The sequence below is a fragment of the Sphaerulina musiva genome, assembly GCF_000320565.1.
Source record: "Sphaerulina musiva SO2202 unplaced genomic scaffold SEPMUscaffold_1, whole genome shotgun sequence".
Lineage (NCBI taxonomy): Eukaryota > Fungi > Ascomycota > Dothideomycetes > Mycosphaerellales > Mycosphaerellaceae > Sphaerulina > Sphaerulina musiva.
The window spans coordinates 2,836,904-2,859,171 of NW_016017383.1; the positions used below are offsets into that span (position 1 = coordinate 2,836,904).

General features: G+C 54.1%; 10 protein-coding genes across 10 annotated transcripts; 4 read left to right on the forward strand and 6 right to left on the reverse strand.

Moving 5' to 3' along the window:
- Positions 1-1,764: 1,764 nt before the first annotated feature.
- SEPMUDRAFT_34261 (uncharacterized protein) lies at positions 1,765-1,935 on the forward strand (the record flags this gene model as incomplete). Its single annotated transcript, XM_016908565.1, has 1 exon — positions 1,765-1,935. A coding segment is annotated over one exon (171 nt), but the record flags the coding sequence as incomplete, so codon positions are not given.
- A 519-nt stretch (positions 1,936-2,454) lies between these two features.
- Positions 2,455-3,220, forward strand: SEPMUDRAFT_146269 (uncharacterized protein). Its single transcript, XM_016903542.1, has one exon. The coding sequence runs from the start codon at positions 2,805-2,807 to the stop codon at positions 3,201-3,203; it is 399 nt and encodes a 132-aa protein (XP_016765289.1). The 5' UTR covers positions 2,455-2,804; the 3' UTR covers positions 3,204-3,220.
- Positions 3,221-3,967: 747 nt separating this feature from the next.
- On the reverse strand, positions 3,968-5,555 carry SEPMUDRAFT_146270 (uncharacterized protein). Its single transcript, XM_016903543.1, has one exon. The coding sequence runs from the start codon at positions 4,902-4,904 to the stop codon at positions 4,188-4,190; it is 717 nt and encodes a 238-aa protein (XP_016765290.1). The 5' UTR covers positions 4,905-5,555; the 3' UTR covers positions 3,968-4,187.
- Positions 5,556-6,481: 926 nt separating this feature from the next.
- Positions 6,482-7,218, reverse strand: SEPMUDRAFT_104466 (DUF1772-domain-containing protein; the record flags this gene model as incomplete). Its single annotated transcript, XM_016900542.1, has 2 exons — positions 6,482-6,960; positions 7,146-7,218. The coding sequence occupies 2 exons, from the start codon at positions 7,216-7,218 to the stop codon at positions 6,482-6,484; spliced, it is 552 nt and encodes a 183-aa protein (XP_016765291.1).
- A 716-nt stretch (positions 7,219-7,934) lies between these two features.
- SEPMUDRAFT_146271 (amidase) lies at positions 7,935-10,340 on the reverse strand. Its single transcript, XM_016903544.1, has 9 exons — positions 9,723-10,340; positions 9,597-9,652; positions 9,435-9,534; positions 9,022-9,375; positions 8,907-8,957; positions 8,756-8,833; positions 8,494-8,661; positions 8,190-8,355; positions 7,935-8,118 (listed from the first exon to the last, which is right to left on the reverse strand). The coding sequence occupies exons 1-9, from the start codon at positions 10,302-10,304 to the stop codon at positions 7,991-7,993; spliced, it is 1,683 nt and encodes a 560-aa protein (XP_016765292.1). The 5' UTR covers positions 10,305-10,340; the 3' UTR covers positions 7,935-7,990.
- Positions 10,341-10,694: 354 nt separating this feature from the next.
- Positions 10,695-12,520, reverse strand: SEPMUDRAFT_146272 (cora-domain-containing protein; the record flags this gene model as incomplete). Its single annotated transcript, XM_016903545.1, has 1 exon — positions 10,695-12,520. One exon carries the CDS (start codon positions 12,515-12,517, stop codon positions 10,889-10,891), a length of 1,629 nt encoding a protein of 542 aa, XP_016765293.1. The 3' UTR covers positions 10,695-10,888.
- Positions 12,521-12,651: 131 nt separating this feature from the next.
- On the reverse strand, positions 12,652-13,488 carry SEPMUDRAFT_146273 (uncharacterized protein). Its single transcript, XM_016903546.1, has one exon. It carries the CDS (start codon positions 13,440-13,442, stop codon positions 12,795-12,797), a length of 648 nt encoding a protein of 215 aa, XP_016765294.1. The 5' UTR covers positions 13,443-13,488; the 3' UTR covers positions 12,652-12,794.
- A 1,209-nt stretch (positions 13,489-14,697) lies between these two features.
- SEPMUDRAFT_146274 (uncharacterized protein) lies at positions 14,698-19,044 on the forward strand. The gene is made up of 6 exons (XM_016903547.1): positions 14,698-14,977; positions 15,047-15,639; positions 15,691-15,935; positions 15,999-16,151; positions 16,209-16,291; positions 16,595-19,044. Exons 2-6 carry the CDS (start codon positions 15,141-15,143, stop codon positions 17,910-17,912), a joined length of 2,298 nt encoding a protein of 765 aa, XP_016765295.1. The 5' UTR covers positions 14,698-14,977; positions 15,047-15,140; the 3' UTR covers positions 17,913-19,044.
- SEPMUDRAFT_57325 (uncharacterized protein) lies at positions 18,725-20,182 on the reverse strand (the record flags this gene model as incomplete). Its single annotated transcript, XM_016909430.1, has 2 exons — positions 18,725-19,282; positions 19,601-20,182. 2 exons carry the CDS (start codon positions 20,180-20,182, stop codon positions 18,725-18,727), a joined length of 1,140 nt encoding a protein of 379 aa, XP_016765296.1.
- A 230-nt stretch (positions 20,183-20,412) lies between these two features.
- SEPMUDRAFT_146279 (uncharacterized protein) lies at positions 20,413-22,164 on the forward strand. The gene is made up of 5 exons (XM_016903548.1): positions 20,413-20,540; positions 20,725-20,829; positions 21,022-21,375; positions 21,432-21,530; positions 21,700-22,164. The coding sequence occupies exons 3-5, from the start codon at positions 21,285-21,287 to the stop codon at positions 21,759-21,761; spliced, it is 252 nt and encodes an 83-aa protein (XP_016765297.1). The 5' UTR covers positions 20,413-20,540; positions 20,725-20,829; positions 21,022-21,284; the 3' UTR covers positions 21,762-22,164.
- Positions 22,165-22,268: the final 104 nt, after the last annotated feature.

The following is a 22,268-nucleotide window of genomic DNA, read 5'->3' on the forward strand; positions in this document are numbered from 1 at the left end:
AGAGAGAGAGAGAGAGAGACAGAGAGAGAGAGAGAGAGGGGAGGAACATGGGGAAGTCGCGAAACGCAAGGCCCGTGCCCCACACGACAGGGAGCGGCAGACCCGAGAGCTGGTACCAACAGCCCAAGTGGATCTGCAGGCACGCGCATTTAAGCTTTCGGAGCTTATTCAAGAGTCCGTGTGTAGCGTGTCTCGTGGCGAGATTCACGCCAGCGGTACCTCCTAGGAGAATAACCCCAGGTAGGGGTAGGGGCTGGTACATGTAGCCCTGTGCGTGTACGTAGTGGTGGTGCAACTCGGGCTCCCGTAAGTAATGTATCTGTAGCCTGTAGCCTGTAGCCTGTAGTCTGTACCCTGTAGCCTCCTGTGTCGTAGTCCCACCACTGCAGAACTAGCATTGCTAGGAGGTAGTTCCTTGTACTCCTGGCCCTGTGCCAGTGTGCACTAGGACGTACATCGAGTTAGGTAGGCTGTGTGAGTCCACTGCACGCACACGCCCGAAACGGCGCCCAGGCCCAGAGCGACAGGTAGTACGGTACATCCTTAGTAGGCTCCTCTCCCCTCCTTCTACAGTGGTCCAGTGCTCCAGTGCTCCAGTGCTCCTCTTCCTCCTCCTCCTCCTCCTCCTCCTCCTCCTCCTCTTCCTCCTCTTCCTGCCCTATGCACCGCGGGTAGGGGTGCTGTCATCCTGCAGCTGCGCGCGTACGAGACGAGACTCGTGCGAGGAGGGGCCCGGCTCACGCCTCACGCCAGGGACGGACGCTTGATGGCGTTTCTTCGCCCATTTTCGGGAAACTGTAGGGCGACGGCACCAAGTCCCTGGCACTGCCAACACCATCTCATCCCGTCCATCCATCCATCCATCCATCCATCCATCCCGTCCATCCCGTCCATCCCGTCCATTGATCAGGTATCATGGTATGCTCTGTACAACTCTGGTACCACATATAGTCAGCTCCTATACTAGTAACACTACACTCACTCCTACACTCACTCCTACATGTCCCTGGCTCGCTGGCACCCAGTGGGCCGGCTCTGGCCGATCGTCGTCACGCCCGTCCGCTGCCGCCACCGCTGCTGCGACGGACGCGATGCCATGCCATGCTACTGCTTATGCTACTCGTGCTCTGTGATGCTGTGCGACCTTGCCTATGCTCTATGTGATGCTCTGCCTCTCTGCCACTTGCACCGACCGACTGTACCTATGCAATGCAACTCTCAACCAACGCCTCGTTCGCTTCGCTTGCCGACTTCCCTGCCTGCTTCCTTCACGCCTGCATCTGGCGCCAGCAACGCCTCCCTCAGCCTGCCAGCCTACCGTACCTACCGTACCTACCGTACCTACCGTACCTACCGTACCTACCGTACCTACCTAACCTGCACCTGCACCTGCACCTGCACCTGCACCTGCCTGGCCAAACCATGTCCTCTCAGCCGCCACTGGTCCAGGCCTGCCTGCTGCTATATCACTCCTGTCATCACTGATTGCACACTGCCTGTCCTGATCTTCAGCCCTGTCCGTCGCGCCCACTCGACTGCTGCTCTATCGCCTCTCCATTACCCTAACCCCCCTCCCCCCTCCCCTCCCCCCAGTACACTACCTCCTCATTGGTCGCCTCTCGGTCTCCGTCTCCCGCCCTCCGTCTGCACCGCCCGCCACCGAGACCACTCGTCCGTTCCACCCTCACCCTCACCACCCTCACCACCCTCACGGCCTCGCCCTCACCTTCACTTGTCTGCCCTCGCCCTCCTTCGCGCCATACCATGCCTGAGCGAACCGCCGCCGCCGCGTCCGCCAAATATCGCGAGACCGTCAAGTTGCGAGACAGCTGCGAGATTTGCGCCAGTGCCAAGGTCCGGTGCAGCAAAGAAAAGCCATCATGCTCGCGCTGCATCAACCGCGGCTTGAAATGTGAATATGGCCTTTCGCGCCGCAATGGCCGCTCGGCCAACACCCACTCCCACGATCCCGAAATCCCCTCCTCCTCCTCCTCCACTACTACTGCTACCTCCACTCCTCATGTCAAACCACCCGAGGCCCCCATGCGCCGTCGAGACAGTGCCAACCAAAACAGCCAGCACGACTGGATGGACGGCATGGTCAATTTGCCTGCCGAACAACAGCACCACATGGTCGACATCCCCCACACCCTCGCGCCGCACGTCCTTCCTCCTGCCTCCTATTCTCCATCCTCCTCCTCCACCACCACCACCACCCAGAGACCCTCGGTCACGACACAGGACCTTCCGGATATCAACGTCGCCATGCTGCCCAACGACCACGATATGGACATGTTCATGATGAACAACGACATGGCCTCGTGCTACGACCTGCAGCAGCATTGGAATCCGTCCATGTGTGAGCCCGATCGCTGCTGTCTGAATACTGCCCTCGATCTCCTGCGCCAATTGAGCATCACAGAGGCCTCCAAAGCGTGTCCTCGACGCGGCATGCCGGAGCAGATACCGCCGCCCACGCTCGAAATGGCAGCCTCCATGAACCGGAACATCATCTCCTCGCTCAACACCATTCTGGATTGCTCGTGCTCGCTCAACGGGAACCTACTGACCATTATTTCTCTCGTCACGTTCAAAGTGAGTCATCATCCTGTCTCTTCTTCTTTTTTCTGTTTCTCTCTTTTCTTCTTTGTTGCCTGGAATCGCTAACGGGGACGTTTCTTCAGCTCATTGCGTGGTGTGCTGCCGCAGCCAAGAATACACCACGAGCAAATACGTCCGAGGCTGATACCCCCGTCGCTCTGAAAGAGTTGCTACGAAGCCCCCCAGCGGGCTTAGATGGCCTGATGGATGCACTCGGTGCCACGGGAAATGAGCAGGTCCAAGCGGCGGCACAGACAGTGCTGAATGACCTCTATCGCGTGCAGGATCTGGTCAATCTGTTCTCGCAACGACTCAGCATGGCGCGACGAAGGCGGAGTGCAGTCGGGGGAGGCGAAGCCGGATCAGATATCCTCGCCGCCATGTACAACACTTCGACGACGTTGAGCGAGGTCAGTGGTCGCGTCGACCGCAGCGAGATATACGCTAACGAGAGAACAGCAAGTATCGGCGCAATTAGAAAGCGATTTGCGACGACGTTTACGAGCTGTCAGCTTCGAGACGGTGCAGATCCTTCTGCGCGGATGAGCAAGCATTCCGGTCTGTGGCTTCCGATGTCGTCAAGCCGGGAGCTTGAGACGTGACTTCTTCTGGATATATAGCGCATGTGGCCAGTGTTCGCATGTTATGGCACACAGTAATTCCGCATTTTCCCCTCTGTAGACCAGTTTTATGATCCTCACATACTTTTGATGCCCATTACGAGGGGCTTTGGCGTAGACGATGGACGAGGTGAGGTGGGTCGATAATAATAAACTTTGACGGCGTCGATGGAGGTACCCGTCGTACCCGAGACTGCAGGAGAACCTATGAACGCCAACGCCTTGGTACTGTCGTACATCCAATGTACCTACTTCACCAGCTCACCTCACCTCACCTCATCCCATCGCTGTGGATTCCACAGCCTCTTCCTCGCAATGCCGTGCAACGACTTGCGGACTCCTGCAACTGCTCCAGCGCCAAGCAGACGACGTCGACGCGAAGCCACCGCCACCGCCCCCACCCCTCCGCTCTCCTCCCTCCTGCCGCCGCCGCAGTGACCTACATCGCCGGTACCTAATCACCCTCCACGCGCCAAGGGCCTGGGAAATATACTGCAGCCCACATTACGCCTGCAAAGGCACAGAGCCACTGCTAATGTGCTCAATCAAAGCGCGAGCCAACGGCGAGCCATTGAGCCGGCCACTCGGATCATACCTCTGCTTCACTGCGACAATTTTATCCCAGTTTTGCGCATAGATCTAGGCCACACATATATCAGCAACCGAAGCACAGACGAATGACGTCTCGGCATGGCTCACTTACTCCTTTGAAATTATGATAGTCTTCCAAGCCGCTTGTGGCAGTCAACGTGTTGTCGAACTGGTCTCCCATCAGCTCTGTTGGACCTTCTTTGACGAGCTTTCGAGATAGCTGGATCTGCTCTGGTGTGGCATCCGGTGCTGCACTCATACTCAGCATGCAGAAGTGGCGAGCTTTGTCGGAACGAGGCCAAGCAGATGCCAAGGGTCCACTCTGAGGACCTCGCTATTGTGGGGTCAGCGATGACTCGGGATATCATGGTAAAGCTAGTGCGAGAAGTTACTCACTGTGCCCCAGAGCTCGTACATCACAGTCGCTTGTGTTCCCTGAGCTGCGCATTGTCGTTGCCAGTCGAATGATTTGAGAACAAGTTCCTCGGACAGCTTGCCCAAGGCCAACGGATTGAACCACTGGTGTAAGTGACCTTTTTGGGCCTCTGCCTGTGCTTGCATCTGCGCGAATCCCGCCAGATCCATGGTCTTGGTCATGTCCATGGCGCCTTCAATCTGCAGGATGGGCCCAAAGGTTTGGCGACCTTGCTCTTCTCCATTCGCATCGAACGCGTTGACAATGAAGACCTGCGGCATCGGAATCAGAAGCGCAAAGACTCGATTCTCAACAGCTTTAGAGTGGTCCATCGCACTAATCGCTTGGGCCACTTCGGATTCTTTGGTCCTGGGGATGATGATAGACCCTCCCCAGATGTCCTGCGGGTACTTGTACGCCCGGAGCTTGATTCTGGTGACCACACCGAGGCCGATGTAAGCGCCGCGATGTGCCCACAGGAGATCGGGCTCGCTGGAAGCCCACACGAGAGAGCCGTCGAGCTTCACGACCTCTACATCGAGCATGTTCTCCGGATCCGAAATGCAGCCGTACTCCTTGGACATGAGACTGAAGCCCCCGGCAATGACTGACCCTCCCAAACCGAGGAAGGGAGTTGCCGCGGCTACGACTGTATAATCGGGTGCCACTGCTTTCATTTGCTCGTAATACTCCGACCACAGGCTTCCAGCTCCAATAGTAAGAACCTCTTGCTCACGATCGAACTCGAAATCTCTGAAGTTTCGGACGGATACCAAAACATCCTTGGCTGAAGAACTTCCGACACCACTGGATCACCAGAGTCAGTTGCAAATGACATGCTGCAGGACCATGTCATACTGACCTCGTGCGAATGTTGAAGTCCAGGTTAGACTGTGCGAGGAATTTGACGACTTCGCACAGAGTATCAATCTGTTCCGGTTGCACGATAAGCTGTGGATGGAGGTTCTTGCCATAGGACCATGTTGACGACGCAACCTCGTAGCCGGCGTGTCCTGGAGTGATGATTTCGGAGTCCTTCAGTAATGAAGTGAGCTCTCGCAACTGTTGTGCTGACGATGTGTCTGGGCTATCTGCCACCGCAGTTTTCGCGATGGTACTCATGGCGTCTAGTCGTCGTTGTCGTGTTGGATGAACGTACTGGCTGGATGGATCGTGGGGCAGGCAACGATGAGCAGAATTCAGGTCTATGAGATTATATACACACTCGGTTGGTGACCAGGCTTCAGAGGGTCTTGTTCAAAGCCAATGGCTAGGATACGTCCAACAAGCTGCACTCTTCCCACGCTGAATAAACCCCAGCTCTCTCGAACTTTATGTGGGCACACCTTTTTGAAGAATTTCGGACCAAGCAGCTTATAGAAATTGAACATACAGGTATTATTAAGTCCGCACCGTATGGATATGGGCCTGGGGGCCATATTATTAAGTGTCTCCCCCAAGGCCGGACAGGGACTTGCACGAGGGGGGCGAATCGTGTTCACCGAAAGCGTTGACACCGGGGTCCGGGAATAATAAGTTCTGTTCCAGACACACACACACACACACACATGCACATACTAAGGTACACGAGACAGGCCAAATAGAAATGGTGTACAAAACCAACGTGTAGATCCCTGGATCTGTGAAGACATGCCTACCTGGTTAGTACCCAGTACTCGAGGCGTTTCCAGCCCTGGACGGGATACCACCACGTGGTGCACAGTGAGACAAACTGTTTTGAGACTAATCACTTTGCCACTCTGAGATGTTTCCTGTTTTCACCTTTATCTGTGGCAAAAGAATTAATTTTGTCTACCTAGGTATTCTTCATATGACTATGCACCTGAGGTGATGCACCAAGGCGAGTTCGGGGGTGGACCTTGTTTCGTTGCTTCTTTTTGGTTTATTTCCATAACAACTACATCGTACATACCATCTCAGCTTTGAAAATTTCTCCTGGAAACCTATCCATCTGTCTGCCTGTCTGTCTGTCTACTTCTTCCTTCCACACCAATTCGATTGCTCTCTATTTTTGGTTCTCGTTTTTAAAATCAAACTGGAGGAGGGTTGTAAATGGCTGCACAAACACAAGAAAAAAAAAGAAACCAAGACATCTATCCATATCGTCATCGTCATTTCCATCGCCGACCACTTCCCTTCCTCCTCCCCAAACAGCGCAATATTCAATATGCTCCTGAAAACAACAAGCATGATTGACATCTCTCTCTCTCTCTCTCCCTCTCTCTTTCTCTCTCTACTCTGTCTTCAGCAGTCCGTAAAGCCCAACAAGCGCGCCAGTAAGCGGAAACAACGATCTCGTGAAGTGAATCCGACTCCACTTCTTCACCAGTCTTCGTGCCTCACGAATCTCTCCCGCTTGATTTTCCACCTTTTTCCCCTTCTTCTCTTCCTCACCACCTCGACGCCCCCCACGACTCTGCTTCTCCAACGCCATGATGGTCTCGTTCGTCGGCCACATGAACACCCACGTAAATGGCACCATGACGACCGTTGTCACGCCCGCCACTGCGGCATATAGAGCCCAGGGAGAGTCCAGCGCTCGCGCGCGCAGCGCCGTGTAGAGGTATAATCCGCACGTGGCAATGGAGATGGTGGGGAGGGTGGGGAATCCGTAGTTGTACATGGCTACCCATTCGGAGAAGAGCTGGGGAGCGTGGTCGGTCGTGTCGAGGAAGACGGGCACGGCCATGAGGGATAGGCTCATCATGGTTCCTGGATCATGTCTCGTTGGTCAGATTTCTTTTTTTTTTTTCCTTTTTCTTTTGTTTTTTGTTTTTGTTTTACTTGATCAAGGTACTAGAAGAAGATGAATACTGGCGAGTTGCCCATGCGCGCCGCGTGTGATCATTACTACTACTACAACCTCATCATCATCGCCTCACCACCTCACCACCTACCTGAAAGGAATGAACCTGCCATGACGCTGACCGCCAGTGTGGTCTTAGGGTCAGCGGCCAAGGAGTCCAACATATTTGCGGCGGTAGGGCGGTCGATCGGTCGGGGACAATGGATGAGACGAGGCCGGAATTTTTAAATGTGTTTTTTTGGTCACTTTTAGCCAGCTCACTCGTATCGAAAGAATGTCGTTGAATCTGAAAAGTTCAACGGAATATGGATGGACTTGGGGCCAAAACTGAATAGGCAGCAGCAAGGGCAAGAAAGAGATACGAGTATCTAATGTACTTATTATCCTCGTCTTTTTTTGTCACACAGTAGTAGCACCGCGACTTTTGATTGAGTGGAAATGGAGGCATGTGGAACTGGAGTATGTGTCAGCAGAGAGAGAGTGTGTGTGTGAGAGTATCATTGCATGTGTATGGAGTAGTGATGGTCGGCGTCCGAAGAAAATCCCCACTAGGAGGGATAGAGAACTCACTAGTCTACCTTAGTGTTCCACACACATCCCACTTCACTTCCAACCCCGAACATCCCTGTACGATTACTCGTGCCGCACGATTCTTACTGTATTTTTCTCGTTGTTGTTCGTCTACCAATGTCGTAAGCAGTTAATTGCATCGTTGTGATGATGATGATGATGATGATGATGATGCAAACGACTATCCGCTAGGCGCTCAACGCAAATTGGCACCTACCTTGCCTACTTCTCATCAACACCCAACATTTAATTTGTAGGAAGAGGGGGAGGGGGGCCATGTTCAATGCATGTAATTTCATACTATAGGTAGGTGGGTACGTATATCTTCACTCTCGTTGAGGATGAGGGTGCCCGGCTAGGGCTAGCTCATCGAGGTGCTTTTCCATGGATTGTCTCGGCCACATACTTTGCAATGGCTAGCATCTTTTCCTCTTCCAGCCTCCTTCCCACGAGCTGAATGGACACATGAGCCCCATCGTAAATCTCGGGATCGTCTACGAAGAACAGTGTGTCAGCGAGTCTCCCTTCTCAGATGGTAAAGATGGGGCGGCGGCGGAAATCATACACGCATCCTGAGTCTTCTGATCCATGTCATTGACTGCCTGGAAGTTCTCGGCCTTGGTATCAATACTCTTGTCGACGTTCGTGACAGGAATCACGACGCTCGTGTAGTCTAAGACGTTGACCCAAACCGTGTATCCGTAATATGTGAAGAGGCTTGGCCGTGGAGCCTAATCGTATGACAGATGGTAAGCAGATGTCTCAATGTGCCCGTTTGGGAGGAGCGGATGATCGTGCGCTCTCAAGGATACAGTGGCAGAGAAGAAGAAATGGAGGTGTAAGAAAAAGTGATGACAATCTGTACTTACCGGGAATGGCGCAACAGGCGCAATGATGCAGTCCACGGGTCGTCCAGTATCTGTGAGCCCTGCGGTACTATTCCAATATTCCATGTATTGCTTCTGAAGGTCTCTTTTAGTGACGTTTGCCGTCATGATGTCCGTAGCGCTCGCTTGAGGCGCTCGCGTGACCAAAGTCTGCAAAGTCAGCAGTTCACTCTGGAAAATACGGGGAGGAAACCTGCTTCCTCAGATCTGTCTCCACGCTTGTTGCCTCCAACGAACAACTTACTTGCGGAGCTGCCTCTTCGCCGGATAGCTCAAAGTCTTTGGTACAGTCTTGGCCACCATCAAAACCCCAACAAGTGACCTGAAAAGTAGTACAGATAAGAGTTAGCGACTGTCCGGGACACGATGCGGGACATGCTCCGTGACTTGTTTACCCCAATATCAACAACGTCCTTGTGTGTTGGCGTCGGTTGCCAGTCAATGACCTACACAGGTAGTTGCAATGCGTTAGTGGCGGTCTCCGAGGATCATGATCAGTGTACTTCTCACCTGATGTCCAGCTCCTGTCATGGCCTCGACAGCCATATTCACAGCTCGGACGACAGGTGGCATGGGAGCACATTCTCCATCATGACGGATCACGGCAAAAGTGAGTGTGTTGCTCAGTCGTCGTACGGGATCAGACACTGCGAGCTCTGCGTCGCTTCTCCAGGGAATCTCGTGTGTCAAAGGGTCGTGTAGCCATGGCTTGGTGCTCAAGATCGCCTGTGTGACGAGCTTCAGCCCATCGACACTGGTCGAGAGAGGGCCCACTACACTCAGAACCGAGTTCTGACCATCCATACTGTTGGCCATGCCTTCATATGGCAATCGTCCGGTACTGGGCCGAAGACCATACAGGCCCTGGAAATGGCGATTAACATTCTGCAACCGCCGGAGACGGAACGTGGCAAATCACTTACATTGAAAGCACTGGGCAGTCTGATAGAGCCGCCAATGTCTGTCCCGAACCCAACGACGCTCCCTCGAGCTCCAATCAGAGCACCTTCGCCACCGCTAGATCTACACGGTTGTCATCAGCTGAAGATGTTTACGCCATGTGAGACCTCAATTTGAATCCTCACCCGCCCGCTGATAACAAGCGATTCTTTGCATTGTATGTGTAGCCGATGATGTTATTCTAGCGTTGCAGAGAGGTGAGCACGTGAGAATCGGCTTCAAGTGGTGGAAGTTCATCATCTGGCACTTACGATAGTTTCACCGCACATCAACGTATGCGGAACACTGGTTTTCACATACAAGACTGCACCGAGTGATCGCAACTCCTTGACCATTTCCGATTCAAACTTCTTCCCTTTGCCGGTGCCTTTTTGGCCTTGGAACGTGCCGAGCCAGCCGATATATCCCATACTCGTCTCGACATCGCGGACATGGAACTGGTCTTTCAGCGAGACGGGGAGGCCATGCAGCACACCTACCGGTTTCTTGTGTGTGGCATAGTACGCATCCAGCGCTTCTGCTTGCGCGATGGCGGCATCAAAGAAGATTTCATGGAGACAGTTGAGCAGTTGGTGTGCGATGGCAGCTCGGTGACAGAAGGCCTTGGTGACTTCCACACTGCTCCAGGTCCCATTGGCGCACTTCTTCACGATGTCGATGGCATCGCTCTCGGTGATTCGCGCCTCGTGCTCGTTCAAAAATTGCCGCATGTACGCGCCGGTGATGTCTCGCTGTTGCTCGATCGCAGGCAAGCTGGTGAGCCGCCACTCGGGAGGGATGAGGTCCAAGACGGACTGGGCCTTGTCCTGGCCACGTTTGCGCCAGTCGGTCATTGTGAGCAAAGGATGTCAGAGTTCAAGCGCAACTGAGGCTGATGTTCACTGTGTGTGTGTGTGTGTGTGTATGTGTGTGTATGCGTGGGAGTGTGTGAGTTTTAGTGATGATAAGGGTTGACTACTTCTGCCCTAGATGTGCATGAGGCATCCATCGAGTTTATCAGCGGTATACCTTCGTGTTCCGCCCAGATAGGCCGTCGGCACACATCTACTACATATGCCCTCCTCCACATGCAACATGTACGCCAGTCGTGCATGTCATGTCACTCGAGTGGGGTAAATTCGAGGGCGCCGACCTAGGTAGCTCGGCCAGTAAGGTAGGTAAGGTACGGTAGGTAGCAACAGGAAACAATAATAACAACCTTAACGCGGGATTCTGTACAATGTGCCAGACATGGATGATGGTATAAACAATCCTACCCTATCCTACGCTCCATGGTTCTGTGTCCGAGAGCATCTATCCTGTACAAGGTTGAGATAAGAGTATGCCCACGACGACAATGTCGACCTGCCTGAACGCCTCGCTAGACCCAGCACAATAAACATACAATCAGTCGACGAGAGCAAATATGTCACACGCCTCATTTCGGCATTCTCAAGGCCAGCGAACGATTGGACGACTTGGTGTGGCCATGCATCGTCCTGTCGTGCTCATGCTGGGCACTCTGCCATAGTCGGGGTCCTTCGGCCTTCTTGATGCCAGCCACGTCTCCTGCGAGTGGCTTTCCTGTAGACGGGTCCGCCGCAGCATCAACCTCGCTCCATCTACCTCGCGAGCTCCTCAAGTTTCTCCTCTTGCCCTCGCCCCACATGGACAACCTCTGTACCTTGCGCAGCTTTTTCAGGCCCCACCAGCAGGCGGCAATCGATAGCATAGTCGACGCTGCAGTCACACCAAAGAAACCAAGGTTCGACTCTTCAATGAAGTTCTCCAGATTCATGCCGTACAATGCAGCAATGAACATTCCCGCGCTGATTCCTAGCGTGCCGATGCTGAATTTAAGGTCCAGGAGCATGAGGCTGTTGCGATTGGCGTCGAGAATGGCGCGGACAATCTCCTCCGTGTTGCGGATCGCGCTGACGATGTTGGATGAGACCTGCACGATCTCATCGGCCACTTTGTGATAAGACTCGAGCAGTAGTTCGACTTCTTCATGGTTGTCGTCTGCTCGCTCCGTTCCCGCTGCCTTCTCCGTGAGATACATGGCTGCCAGGTCATCGTCTGCTTCCAGCAAGTCGTCGATGGCATCTCGCACCAGACGCGCTTTCTGTTCAAACGTCCCCAGCTTCTTCGAGTAGATGAGCAAGTGCCGTAGCTTGTCTCGATCAATGTCCTCCTCCAGTTCACGGAGCACGCGCACCACCGGCTCTCGCACCGTCTCAAACTCGCTCTCGAGGCCACCCGTCACACTGATGAGGACCGCTTCGAGCGCGCGGAACTCGTAGGGCAGGTTCCCCGCAGTACTCGTCGTCTGCCTCTGCCGCAATTTGCCTTCCAAATCGTACATGAACAAGCTTTGCGCATACGAGTCGGTGGACCCATAGACGTCGAAGACCAGAACGCGGTTGTGCTTGATCAGACAGCGCAGATGCAGCAGGTTGATCAGGATGGCCGAAGGGCGCACCAGGATATGCGGCAGCACGCTGCTGTCAATCTTGCGTAGGTCGCGTGGCAGCAGCGAGTACTTTTGGATGAGCTCGCTCTTGCGGAACTCGCCATTCACGAGCGTGACATTGCCATTCTCGTCAAACTCGGTGCAGCGCAGCTTCAGTTCGTTGCTGGGCTTGATGATACGGCCACCCAGGCCCGCATTGTCGTCGAGAAAGCCTGCCAACGGCGGGAGATGGTCGTTCGCAGCAGGCTTGGAGGCACTGCGAGACTGCCGCAGCCGGCGCCAGAACGTTTCCTGGCGCAGGCATGGCTGCGAGTGCAACGCGCGCGCATGTGCTCTGGCAGTGCTCCCGTGCGCAGCGGGGGCCTGCGAAGATATCGCTGTAGGCGGGGAACATTGCCGCGGCCGTGTCCGTGTCGTGGACGTCAAGGCCAATGTCCACGGGGGTGCCGGTGTCGAGGAGAGGTATCGCAGTCGACGGCGGCAACCGGGTGTGCTGGGCGTCGTGTTCGCATACACCGCAGGTCCTTCGAGCACACTACGCAGGAAGCGCAAGCACGCCGACGAGGGTACGATGGGGCCATGGGGGTTGATCATGTCTGTCGCATCGGCAGACGCATACCTGGACTACATGGAGAGACAACATTTATTTTCGAGCTCGACCTGAAAGTCGGGAAAGGTTAATTCCGCAGATAATGATATGACGGCGGACTTGGCGCGCGCATCAACCATCTTTCCGTCGTGCTTAGGCAGCTTAGCTAAGGTAAGGTACACAGGTACATCCATGTACATGATGGTACTGGTATCTCGATGTCGTTCGCAACACATGCCCAATCCCGTCACTCTGCAGTGTGCGCTCATGTTGCTCTTGCAACTACCACTGCTTCAGGGCAATGACCTTTTGCCATCCCGCAAGCCTGTCGCTCGTAGCAGTCGTTCCCACACATCCTGTCAAGTAACTCTCAAAACTCGCCTGAGTGCCATCGCTCAGAGCCTGCACATAGCTTGCATCGCACTGTGTCGAGACAAACCAAGCAGCACTTGCGAAGCCCCACTTATCCGTATTGATCAAGTTCAAGAGGTTTGCAAGGCCTTGCGCACTCGCGGCACTCACGCTCTCTTGGGTGATGTTGGCGTCGTCTCCATTGGCCACGATCCAGTCAGCATATTTCGCGTTGAATGCCGGAGACTGCATGTTTCTGGTGCCCTGGCCTGCGACGCCCGGATAGTGATTGATCTTGTACTTGAAATCGCCAGACTCAAAGAGCATGATGGCGACCAGAGCTGCTTGTGCACCGAAGGACTCAATCTTGAATGTGTGAAACGACTGCTCAATGTTGGGCGCTGCGACGCTTGCTGGCGCGCATTCTGTAGGCGCAGCGGCCCCCATACATGATACGGTATCCGGCGCGATGTTGGTGAGGTCGTCAGACGTGAGGCAGGTCGCGTGCTTGCGGACTACAGCACTCGCGACGACGGAGCCCGCCATGGCGAGCGTGACGAGTAGGCCTGAAGTGAGCATTTTGGCTTTTGGCAAGTGATGTTGTCTTTCAGGTTGTGCTGGCTCGGTTTTGTTCTCTGCGTTTGCTGTGCGTGCGTGTGTGTCTGTGTGTGTCTGCGTGTGCGTGTGTGCAGCAGGACAGTGGAGCGTGGTACTAAGCGATTCGAATTGTTGTTCTTTTAAAGCAGGTGCAGATCAGCGAACTTCACATTGATATACCTAAGGTACATGTAGGAGGTACCTTGTAGGTACTGAGGCATACTTCACTGAAGAGAGACGCGAGACTCATTATTCACGAACGAGTGGCGGCGAAACAGCATTCTTCAATGCTGTGTATAACACGCACTTGGTGAAACGTGTGAGAGACAGTCCGCTCGTGCTACGCATCGCGGCATGCAGTTCGAGGACAACAGCCATCCACAGGCGCGAGGGAAAGGTGAGGATGAGATGAGGAGAAACGGTCGTCGCAGAGTGTGATGTTTGGTGAGCACGACACGCCAGAAAGCGCTGCAGGACCCTGTTTCAGGTCCTGTTGGCCAGTGACGAAGTCATTCGAGGCCACCCACGTGCAGCGGAACGCGACCACGTCCCGAACCACAACTTAGCGCGTTCCGTCTCCTGCTAACTGCTGCCAACTGCCCTGCGTCATCAGAGTGACGACTGGACCTCCGCCGTGGCCGTGGCAGTGGCACAGCCCGTCGCCCGTCGCCCGTCCACCCGGTTCAAACTTCGCTCCGTTCGCTGTTGAGTGCTGGCTGCTGGCAACTGGCAAGTGGGAACGGAACGGAGGCAATCATCAATCCGAGTTGCGAGCATCCCTCTCCTTCGCTGCCTGGCTCTAGGATGGATGCCTGAGGATTCCCGTGTCACCAATGGAGCAGGATCAGGTACATTATGCAGGAGGTAGCGAGAAGGTTCCTCTCGTTGCGCGTCATCAATCATTGCATTGCCGGAACCAAGTGGTGTCTGCTACATTTACCTAGAGGTACCTCCTACGGGTACTCTGCGCGTGGACCGATGGGGTAGATGATGAAGCCGGTGAAGTGTGCAACAGCGGCAAGCGAGGAAGGAACGAGGGAAGGGTCCTGGAAATAGAAGGAAGGCGCAGCTAGTTCTAGTTCTGGTCTGCTTCTAGGCAGCAGCCAAGGCCCCTCCCCCAGGTGGGTCGTTCGAGAGCGTAGGGGACGTACCTCCTGCTAGCAAGTTTAGTGAGCAGACGACACCTCTCCATCCACCTCATCCTCACTCCCGCATCACGCCCGACGCGCAGAAAGAGATTCGTCTTGTCGCCCATTGACCACCTTACCTTGCTTGTATCACTGCAACTCTTTCTTCTTGACTGATCTTGTGCTATTCCGCTGTCGCGCTGTCCTGCTGGCCCTCCGTCGCCCGCCCTCCACCGCCCTCGTCACCCGCCGCGCCCAGCTGCAGCCGCTCAGGCTCCAGATCAGGCCGTCGCAACATACTTCCCTCCTCTTGCCTCCGGCACGCAACTGCTGCCCTGTTCTGCAGCGCTCTGCTATTCTTCTCCCGGCTGGTGGCCGCCCCATCGAGACGTAAGTTGTGACTCATCTCAGCGTGCTGCACGCAGCTGGCTCTTGCTAACCACCGCCTGCATGTGATAGGTGGCCGCCCTGCTCTAGCCATCCCATCATCTGTCTGTCCCCCCGACTGTCGATCTGGCCCTTCGCCCCGAATCGCCGCTGCCCGTCTGCCAACATGTCGGCGCCGGCTTCATCCCACCCGCGTCGTCGTCCCGCGAGACAATGCGATCCCGCAGAGACTCTACTCGACTCATTCCAGAATTTGTCCATTCGCAAAGGTGACACATACCACCCTACGAGCAATACCAGCAAGAGCAGCTTCTGGGACCCGCTGGAGTCGAGACTGGCAACCCCCGCCATGCCCATGCGTTCGTCCACCTCTCCACAATCTCTCGAGGACCTCTTACTGGGCGCTGGCGAGCGTCGTCTCACCCAGCTGCTGGGCCGTGTTGACAAGGCTGTCGCTGCCAAGTCCAAGATTGCTTTGGGCAATGCGCTGAGCGAGTCGGAGGTCCTGCCCGTGCCGACTTTCGTGGTGGACCAGGCTCCAGAGCAAGAGCGAGCGCCGAAGACTCGGACACGACACCATAGCCATTCTTCCGATAGTGGTATCGGCTCCTCTATTGCGGACTCGACGGAGTCGATCTCCACTGCAAAGATCTCGTCTCGCCCCAGTGAGTACGCTGCTTTCTCGTCTCTTTGGGAGTCTGCTAACCCTGCAGAAGCTACCGATGCTCCCTCCTCTCCCGACTCGCCCTCATTCTCTAGCATCTCTGAGGCTGCAGACGAAGAGCGCTGCTTGAGCAAGTACGCCGCCGAGCAGATCCATAAACACATAGTGCAGCCCATTCTCCGAGAGGACGCTCTCTCGGACTTCCACGATCTCATCAAGACTGTGCCCACCAGCATTGACGACAAGGACATCAGGACCTTGCGCGACCTGGAGAAGAGGCTCATATTTCTGGCGCCGGTAAGTCTCAGCATCCGCATCCATTCGGATTGCACGTTTACTCATAACTATCTCGGCGCAAAGGAACATTCACTCTCTCCTTCAAAATACCTACGATTTTGCGAGCGAACGATTCGCGTGCTACACACCACCGTAACGACACTTCACGAGTCTGATCAGCGGGCACGCAACGAGCGACCCTACACGCAAGGCTATTTCTTGGATTTGGTTGAGCAGGTTTGTTTGAAGAGTCCTATGCTTGGCTTCTCGCCCCATATTGACTCGTACTCGCAGATCCGACGATACGCCAGTATTTTAGCCGCCACTCGAGAACAGCAGGCAAAGGGCGACAAGCCTGAATCTATGGACTCCACCAAGTAAGTTCTTAGCCCTCCTACTTGCTGATACAGTTACGCACTGTGTTCTGGGGCCTGTTCAGCCTTGTTATCCCACGTCACTATTGTTGCGATTTTCCCATTGTCAGCATTCCGCTACGTCGTGCCCTGCTGTTCCCAGGGAGCAGTATGCGTAATGCGCAATAGAAAGAGGTACTCAGGTCTGCGCTGCTGATACTGCCTACAATCAAAAGTTCGCGCGATTGCGATCTGCTCTCTCTGAAACATGCATTCACTCCAGTGACTGATAACAATGGCATGTCGTGCTAATCGTCATCCGAACAGGGATCCTATTGTCTCACTCCACGGCGGGCTGAGTCACAACGGCAAGCCAGCTGAGCTTGTACATACTACCCCCGAAGGCAAGCTTATATCTTTGGCAAGTGGCGAAGCGATCTCCGACGAAGATTTGGAGTCTGCAGCCATGAAGCGGCCAGCTCTCGACGTTCACGAGGACGATGCCACGCGATCTATGGCTCGAAGAAAGAAAAACGCGAAGCCAGAGATTCACACCTGCGAACTTTGCACTAAGCAGTTCAAGCGTCCATGCGACCTCACCAAGCACGTCAAAACTCACGAGCGGCCGTGGAAGTGCTCTGAGGTAGACTGCAAATACCACGAGTTTGGCTGGCCGACTGAAAAGGAACGTGAGCGTCACATGAACGACAAGCATTCGTCCGCCCCTTCGCTCTACCACTGCATGTTCAAGCCCTGCCCATACACTTCCAAAAGAGAGTCGAATTGCAAGCAGCACATGGAGAAGGCTCATGGATGGGATTACGTGCGTTCGAAGAGCAACGGCAAGGGCAAAGTACAGAATGTCGTCCGGCTTCCACACGGCTCTGTGCCGCCGTCCCCATCATCCACGATGCTCACGCCACTCACGCCGATTGCGCCATCCCCGTCAACCCTCTCCTATGGCGAGTCATCACGGCGCTCGTCCATGGCGCCTCCGCCACTTGCAGGACCAAGCACTTCCAACACCATATCGTACGGGAATACTCCCGCTGCCGATTTCCTGGGGCATTTCAATATGGACCACACAGGCAATTTCGACTTCAATGACATGACGAACTTCCGGACGTCAGCATTCCCCATCACGCCAGCACTGAGCGACGACCTAGGCACTTCGGCGAGCGTATCAACCCACTCTGGAGCCCACTACCCGAACAGCATATTCGGAGACCTCTCGCCCAACCAATTCACGTTCGATAATAATGATTTCGCCTTTCCAGCGAATTGGCACCCCGTCCAGACTCCAGATTCGAGCATCGCTGGTCCTGGCTCGTCGGCAACGCACATTTCACCTGCTGCTCACATGGAGCAATCGTTCAACGAAGACGCTGTGATGGAGGACACCTATGGTGATTTCTCCAACGGCCCAGCCCGGGACTTTACACTTTTCGGCAGCAATGTCCCTGCAGAAACAAGTGGTGACATGTTTCCGAGCGTGAGCAGCTGGGGCAACGTGGACCACATGGGAATGAACTTCGCGACACCACCTTCCCTTCCAAATGGCAACACCAACGCAGCTCTTGCGGAGCTGTTCCCGGAGCTGTCAGAAGGCTCGAGCAAGACGAGCTTTGAAGCAGTCGAGCTCTGAGACTAGGAACTTGAGCTCTAGCCATTCGACAACGACTCGCTCGAATGGTTCACACGGAGGCATGACGTTATGTGACATGATGACAGACCGGTAGTAGGTGGTAGGACATCTCCCGAGGAAGGGTTGGAGTTTCGATGGTGGATAGTGACACGACTCTTTCACGTTCCAATTGAGTCTGGCTGAGGCCTATGCATTAGCCACCATGCGCATGGCGCTTTTCCAGTAGGAATAATTGATCACCGTCAAAAAGATTATGGTCTGCTCTGTTTCCTCATTGATATCGGCCATTTCACCTGAAGCTGAAATGATCTACAGTGCCTGTCAGTTTCATCCAGTTTCTACCTAGTGTAGCAGCGCTTCAATAATGCTCAGCGACGTTGTAGCTGGGTAAGCTATGTATCTTTAGCCTGGGAAATCATGCGTGTTGCTCGGTACATGAAAAGCCATCCCGGTGGTGTTGTCATGGATGTCAAACGTTCCCGTACCCATACTGCGTCGTGTCTGCAGATACTCCAGCTCAATTTGCTGGCAAATGCAGAGCAAGATGGTCATGATCAGGCACGCGCACTCCCACCACCACCACCACTACTACTACTGTTATATATGCCCTTATTCCGATATGTCTGCCAGTCAACGTCCCGTGGAAGTTTCGGAAGAGTACACCAGACTACACACCAAAGGGGCGGGCCAGTACTGCTGAGGTACAGGTGGTAAGTCTAGTCCAAGACTTTGGTCTCGTCGTGGTAAGCGGTATTTCCGAGGCACCAGTTGTGCGCAGCTCTTACTGTTCTCTCTGCTCCGGACGGAGAGCCTCAACTTCTCAGATCAGCAGGGGTGAAGCGTGGTAGGAGGGCCACATTCCAGCCCTGAAAAGTTCTGGCACTATCCGGCAAAATTGCTGCGCTCATGACAAGTTTCGCTCGGAGTTCCTGTGTCTCGCCTGCAGGAAGCTCCAGTTCGCCTTCTGCGAGCGTATTTCTGTTGAGTGCACCGGAGTCCTGGAATGACATTTCACAGTCCTGCCAGAACACCTTCACAGCACGCATGGGTTCTGGAGAAGTCATTGCCGAGCTCGATACCGTCATGTCTGGCGTGAAGACCCACAATCGAAGCGACCGTGTGCCATTGCGACTGTCTTGGATGGTGAACTTGCGAACGCCTTGGCATTCAATAGACGAAAGCAAGAGACAGGACCACCACTTCTCTGCTTCGTACGACCGTGAGGGTTGGTCAATCGCAGACGTTGCGGCCAAATGTAACTTTCGTAGCTTGTACCCACCGCTGGTGTGTACGTGACCGAGTACTGTACTGCATGACACGCATTCTAGTTGTCCGGCTTCCTTGTTCTGGCTATTGTGAGATGAGGTAATCTGATGTATTACAGTATTAGTGAACATGTTTTGGGCTGCATGCTCGGATTATGTAACGACGAAGCATATGTATCAAAGCTTTAATCCCGTCAAGCCCATGAGCTCCTAGGAGTGACGGTGAAACGCTAGACCCAAGACTGAAGTGCTCGATCAGACGAACCGCAAGGGTTGGTTCTGATACTGCTACTACGACGCTTGGTTGATCTCGCACATTTGTATCCCGACGCTCTCATGATGGTGACCTTGGTGGCCTGAAAGGGCCGGTTCTTGATGTGCCGTGTTTAGACGTAGGAGGGCTAGAATTTATGCATGTCCTACCTTCAGGTTTCCACAGTCCTTACTGGCAAGCACGAAATCCACCGGATCGACCATGCCAATCCCCGGGTTGAGAGCGAGCGTGCTGTCAACCGAATAGCCCTTCGTAGGAGGGTCCCGGTCATGATCATGCGCGACATGTGGCCGGTGGCAGTGCCAAAAGTCCATCATCTCGGCCCAATTCTCAGATGGCAGATTTTTCCACGTGAGGACCTTACCGCGGGCAAGGACAATCTGCTGGCAATGCATGCAGCTGAGCTCGGTGTCAGCGTTCAAGGCGGCAGCAGTCCAGGGCACAATGCTCTCCACTTCCTGGCTGCCATCGGCGAGAGTGGCCTGCTGTAGCTGCACACGGAAGCTCATCCTTTCGCAAGGCGCCTCTGGTATAGGTAGCGCTGCAGTGGTGCGGCCTTTCGGCACAGCGGCAGGGAGTTTGATGGAGGCGACATGTCCATTGTGTGCGAGAGTCAGACTGCTGCCATCAGTAGAGATCGTCGCGCAAGTCTCCTTGTTGGACGGAGAGGGGAGGACTGCTTGTATAGAGATGGCGTGGATGTTGAACAGGTGCTCGGCATACAGCAGCATCGCGATAATGCCCGTGGCGTGTCTCGGATGTGAGTGAGCATGCGACGTTCATACTGGGAGGTGTATATGGTAGGAGGTATGGTGAGGCGGGAGCGGGCGGGCGGGAAGAAGGAAAGCGCACGCGGGTATACGGGCCGAGCCGGGCACTTGCGAAAATTGATACTTCTCTCTGCCTGCTCCTTTCTTTCTCTACCTTCGCACAACCATCAACATTCAACATCGCCATCTCTGTACGTTTAGGTTGGCAGACAAATCGCCCCACCACTCGCCATCTGCCTCCAGACATGGCTCCTATGTCCGCTCACATGTCGCCAATGGCGCCGAGTTGAGATGCCTTCTGGTGGCTGAGGCTGTCCCGGTACGTCCTTCGACTCCCCAAAACAACACGCTACCCTTTCCTTGATGATACACTTTTACACGAACAATCCAACTCCTATCAATCATGAGGATTCCAACAAGCTCTAGAATTATTCTGAATCACTCTCACTGCCCTCAGCATCTGCTAGAATCGCCAAGCAGCACCTGCTGACCATGCCGCACAGAATATGGACAGTCGCAGGTCTGACACACAAAGCCTTCCGATACATCCACCATCCGTGGTCTGATGTCTGCGCGTACTGCTCATCCGAAACTGCACATGACAAAAGGTATGTTTTCTCTCTCTCCATTCAGCCTCTACCATGAAATGAAGATACCTCGACAAACGAATAGGCATTCCTCGACCTTAATACATCATGTCGAAATTGTCATTAAATAGTTTCAGCCTTGTCTGATCATCGACCCATCGCACAATCGTCACGCTCGAGATCAATGCGTACTGTGACTAACCTCGTTCTTAGGTACACTTCTACACCATGCATTCTATACGCCTCTTATGATGAGCACTACAACGCAACGGGCGGACAGATGCACTCCTAGTCTTGCATCTATTCAAGCAAGGACGTACAATCCTTGTAGATGTTTGGGCGAAGATGTGCTTGTTGAGAAAGCGTCGACTGATTCCTGCATCCACTCATCGCGCACACCAGAAAGTTGATGACAGCATGGTGGCTAATCGTGTGCAGGTATTTTAGTTAGCACATCTCTTTTACCCGCGACCTAAATGATGACCAATTCACACTGGTTGAGCACGGCATGTCTATGTACATGTCGCGCCTTGAAAAACACAACACTGAAAATTCTGATTAACCAGGGTGCGTGCTGTCCACTCCTGCAGCGCCACGAACTATGCTGACGATCTGGTGCCTAGTGCAGAATTTGAATATTGATGCCTCTGTCGATATCACGAGCTCGAGTACTAACTTGATCACGCGCAGTAACCAACACGGTCACTTGTGTCCATTTGATAGTAAGTACTACTCTCCAGCACATCACGACCCGTCCAAATGATGTTAAATGACCTTTGCGGAAATACAATGACGGTTTAAATCAAAATCTCTGATAGCGCCTTGCAGAAGCAACCTCGCCTCTATCTGCCCTCCCATGTTACATGAATGCACACTGATTTTGGTCAATAGGGACGGCAGTGGCATGTCAAAACACTGGTCTGTCGCTACACCGCCTTGAAAGAGACCAGTGACGCACCCAATTGCCGTGACTTGTCTCGGGCAGAGCGTTGAGCCGTGTCGTGATAGCACATGGGGTTTCCCTATTAGGCCTGCCCAAGGTAGGGCAAGCAATGGTACCTCGCTGTCCTCCCGCGAACCATTCTTCGGTATCCTCGCAACAATACAACGCTAGGGTAGCTATCAGTGGAACTTGCTTGCCGAATATGATCGAAGGACTGTACGATTCCCGAATGCTGGCGACTTCACATGTGTACCTTCACTTCAATTCAGTCGCCCGAGGCAATTCACCATAAAACACGTGCACGCTCTCTCCCTATGTATGCGGTCTACCGATGATGACGCTGATCGGTGCCTCACTGCTGGGTCAATATGTACAGTCAATGGCCTTGGAGCCCGGCATGACCAAAACTGCTAGGAGCATAATTAAGGTTGACGAGGTTCGCAAGCACGTGCGCCTCTGATTGGTCGTTCTCCGTCGTAGACAGTCTACCTCTAGTCGTCGACTGTTGCGCTCCTCG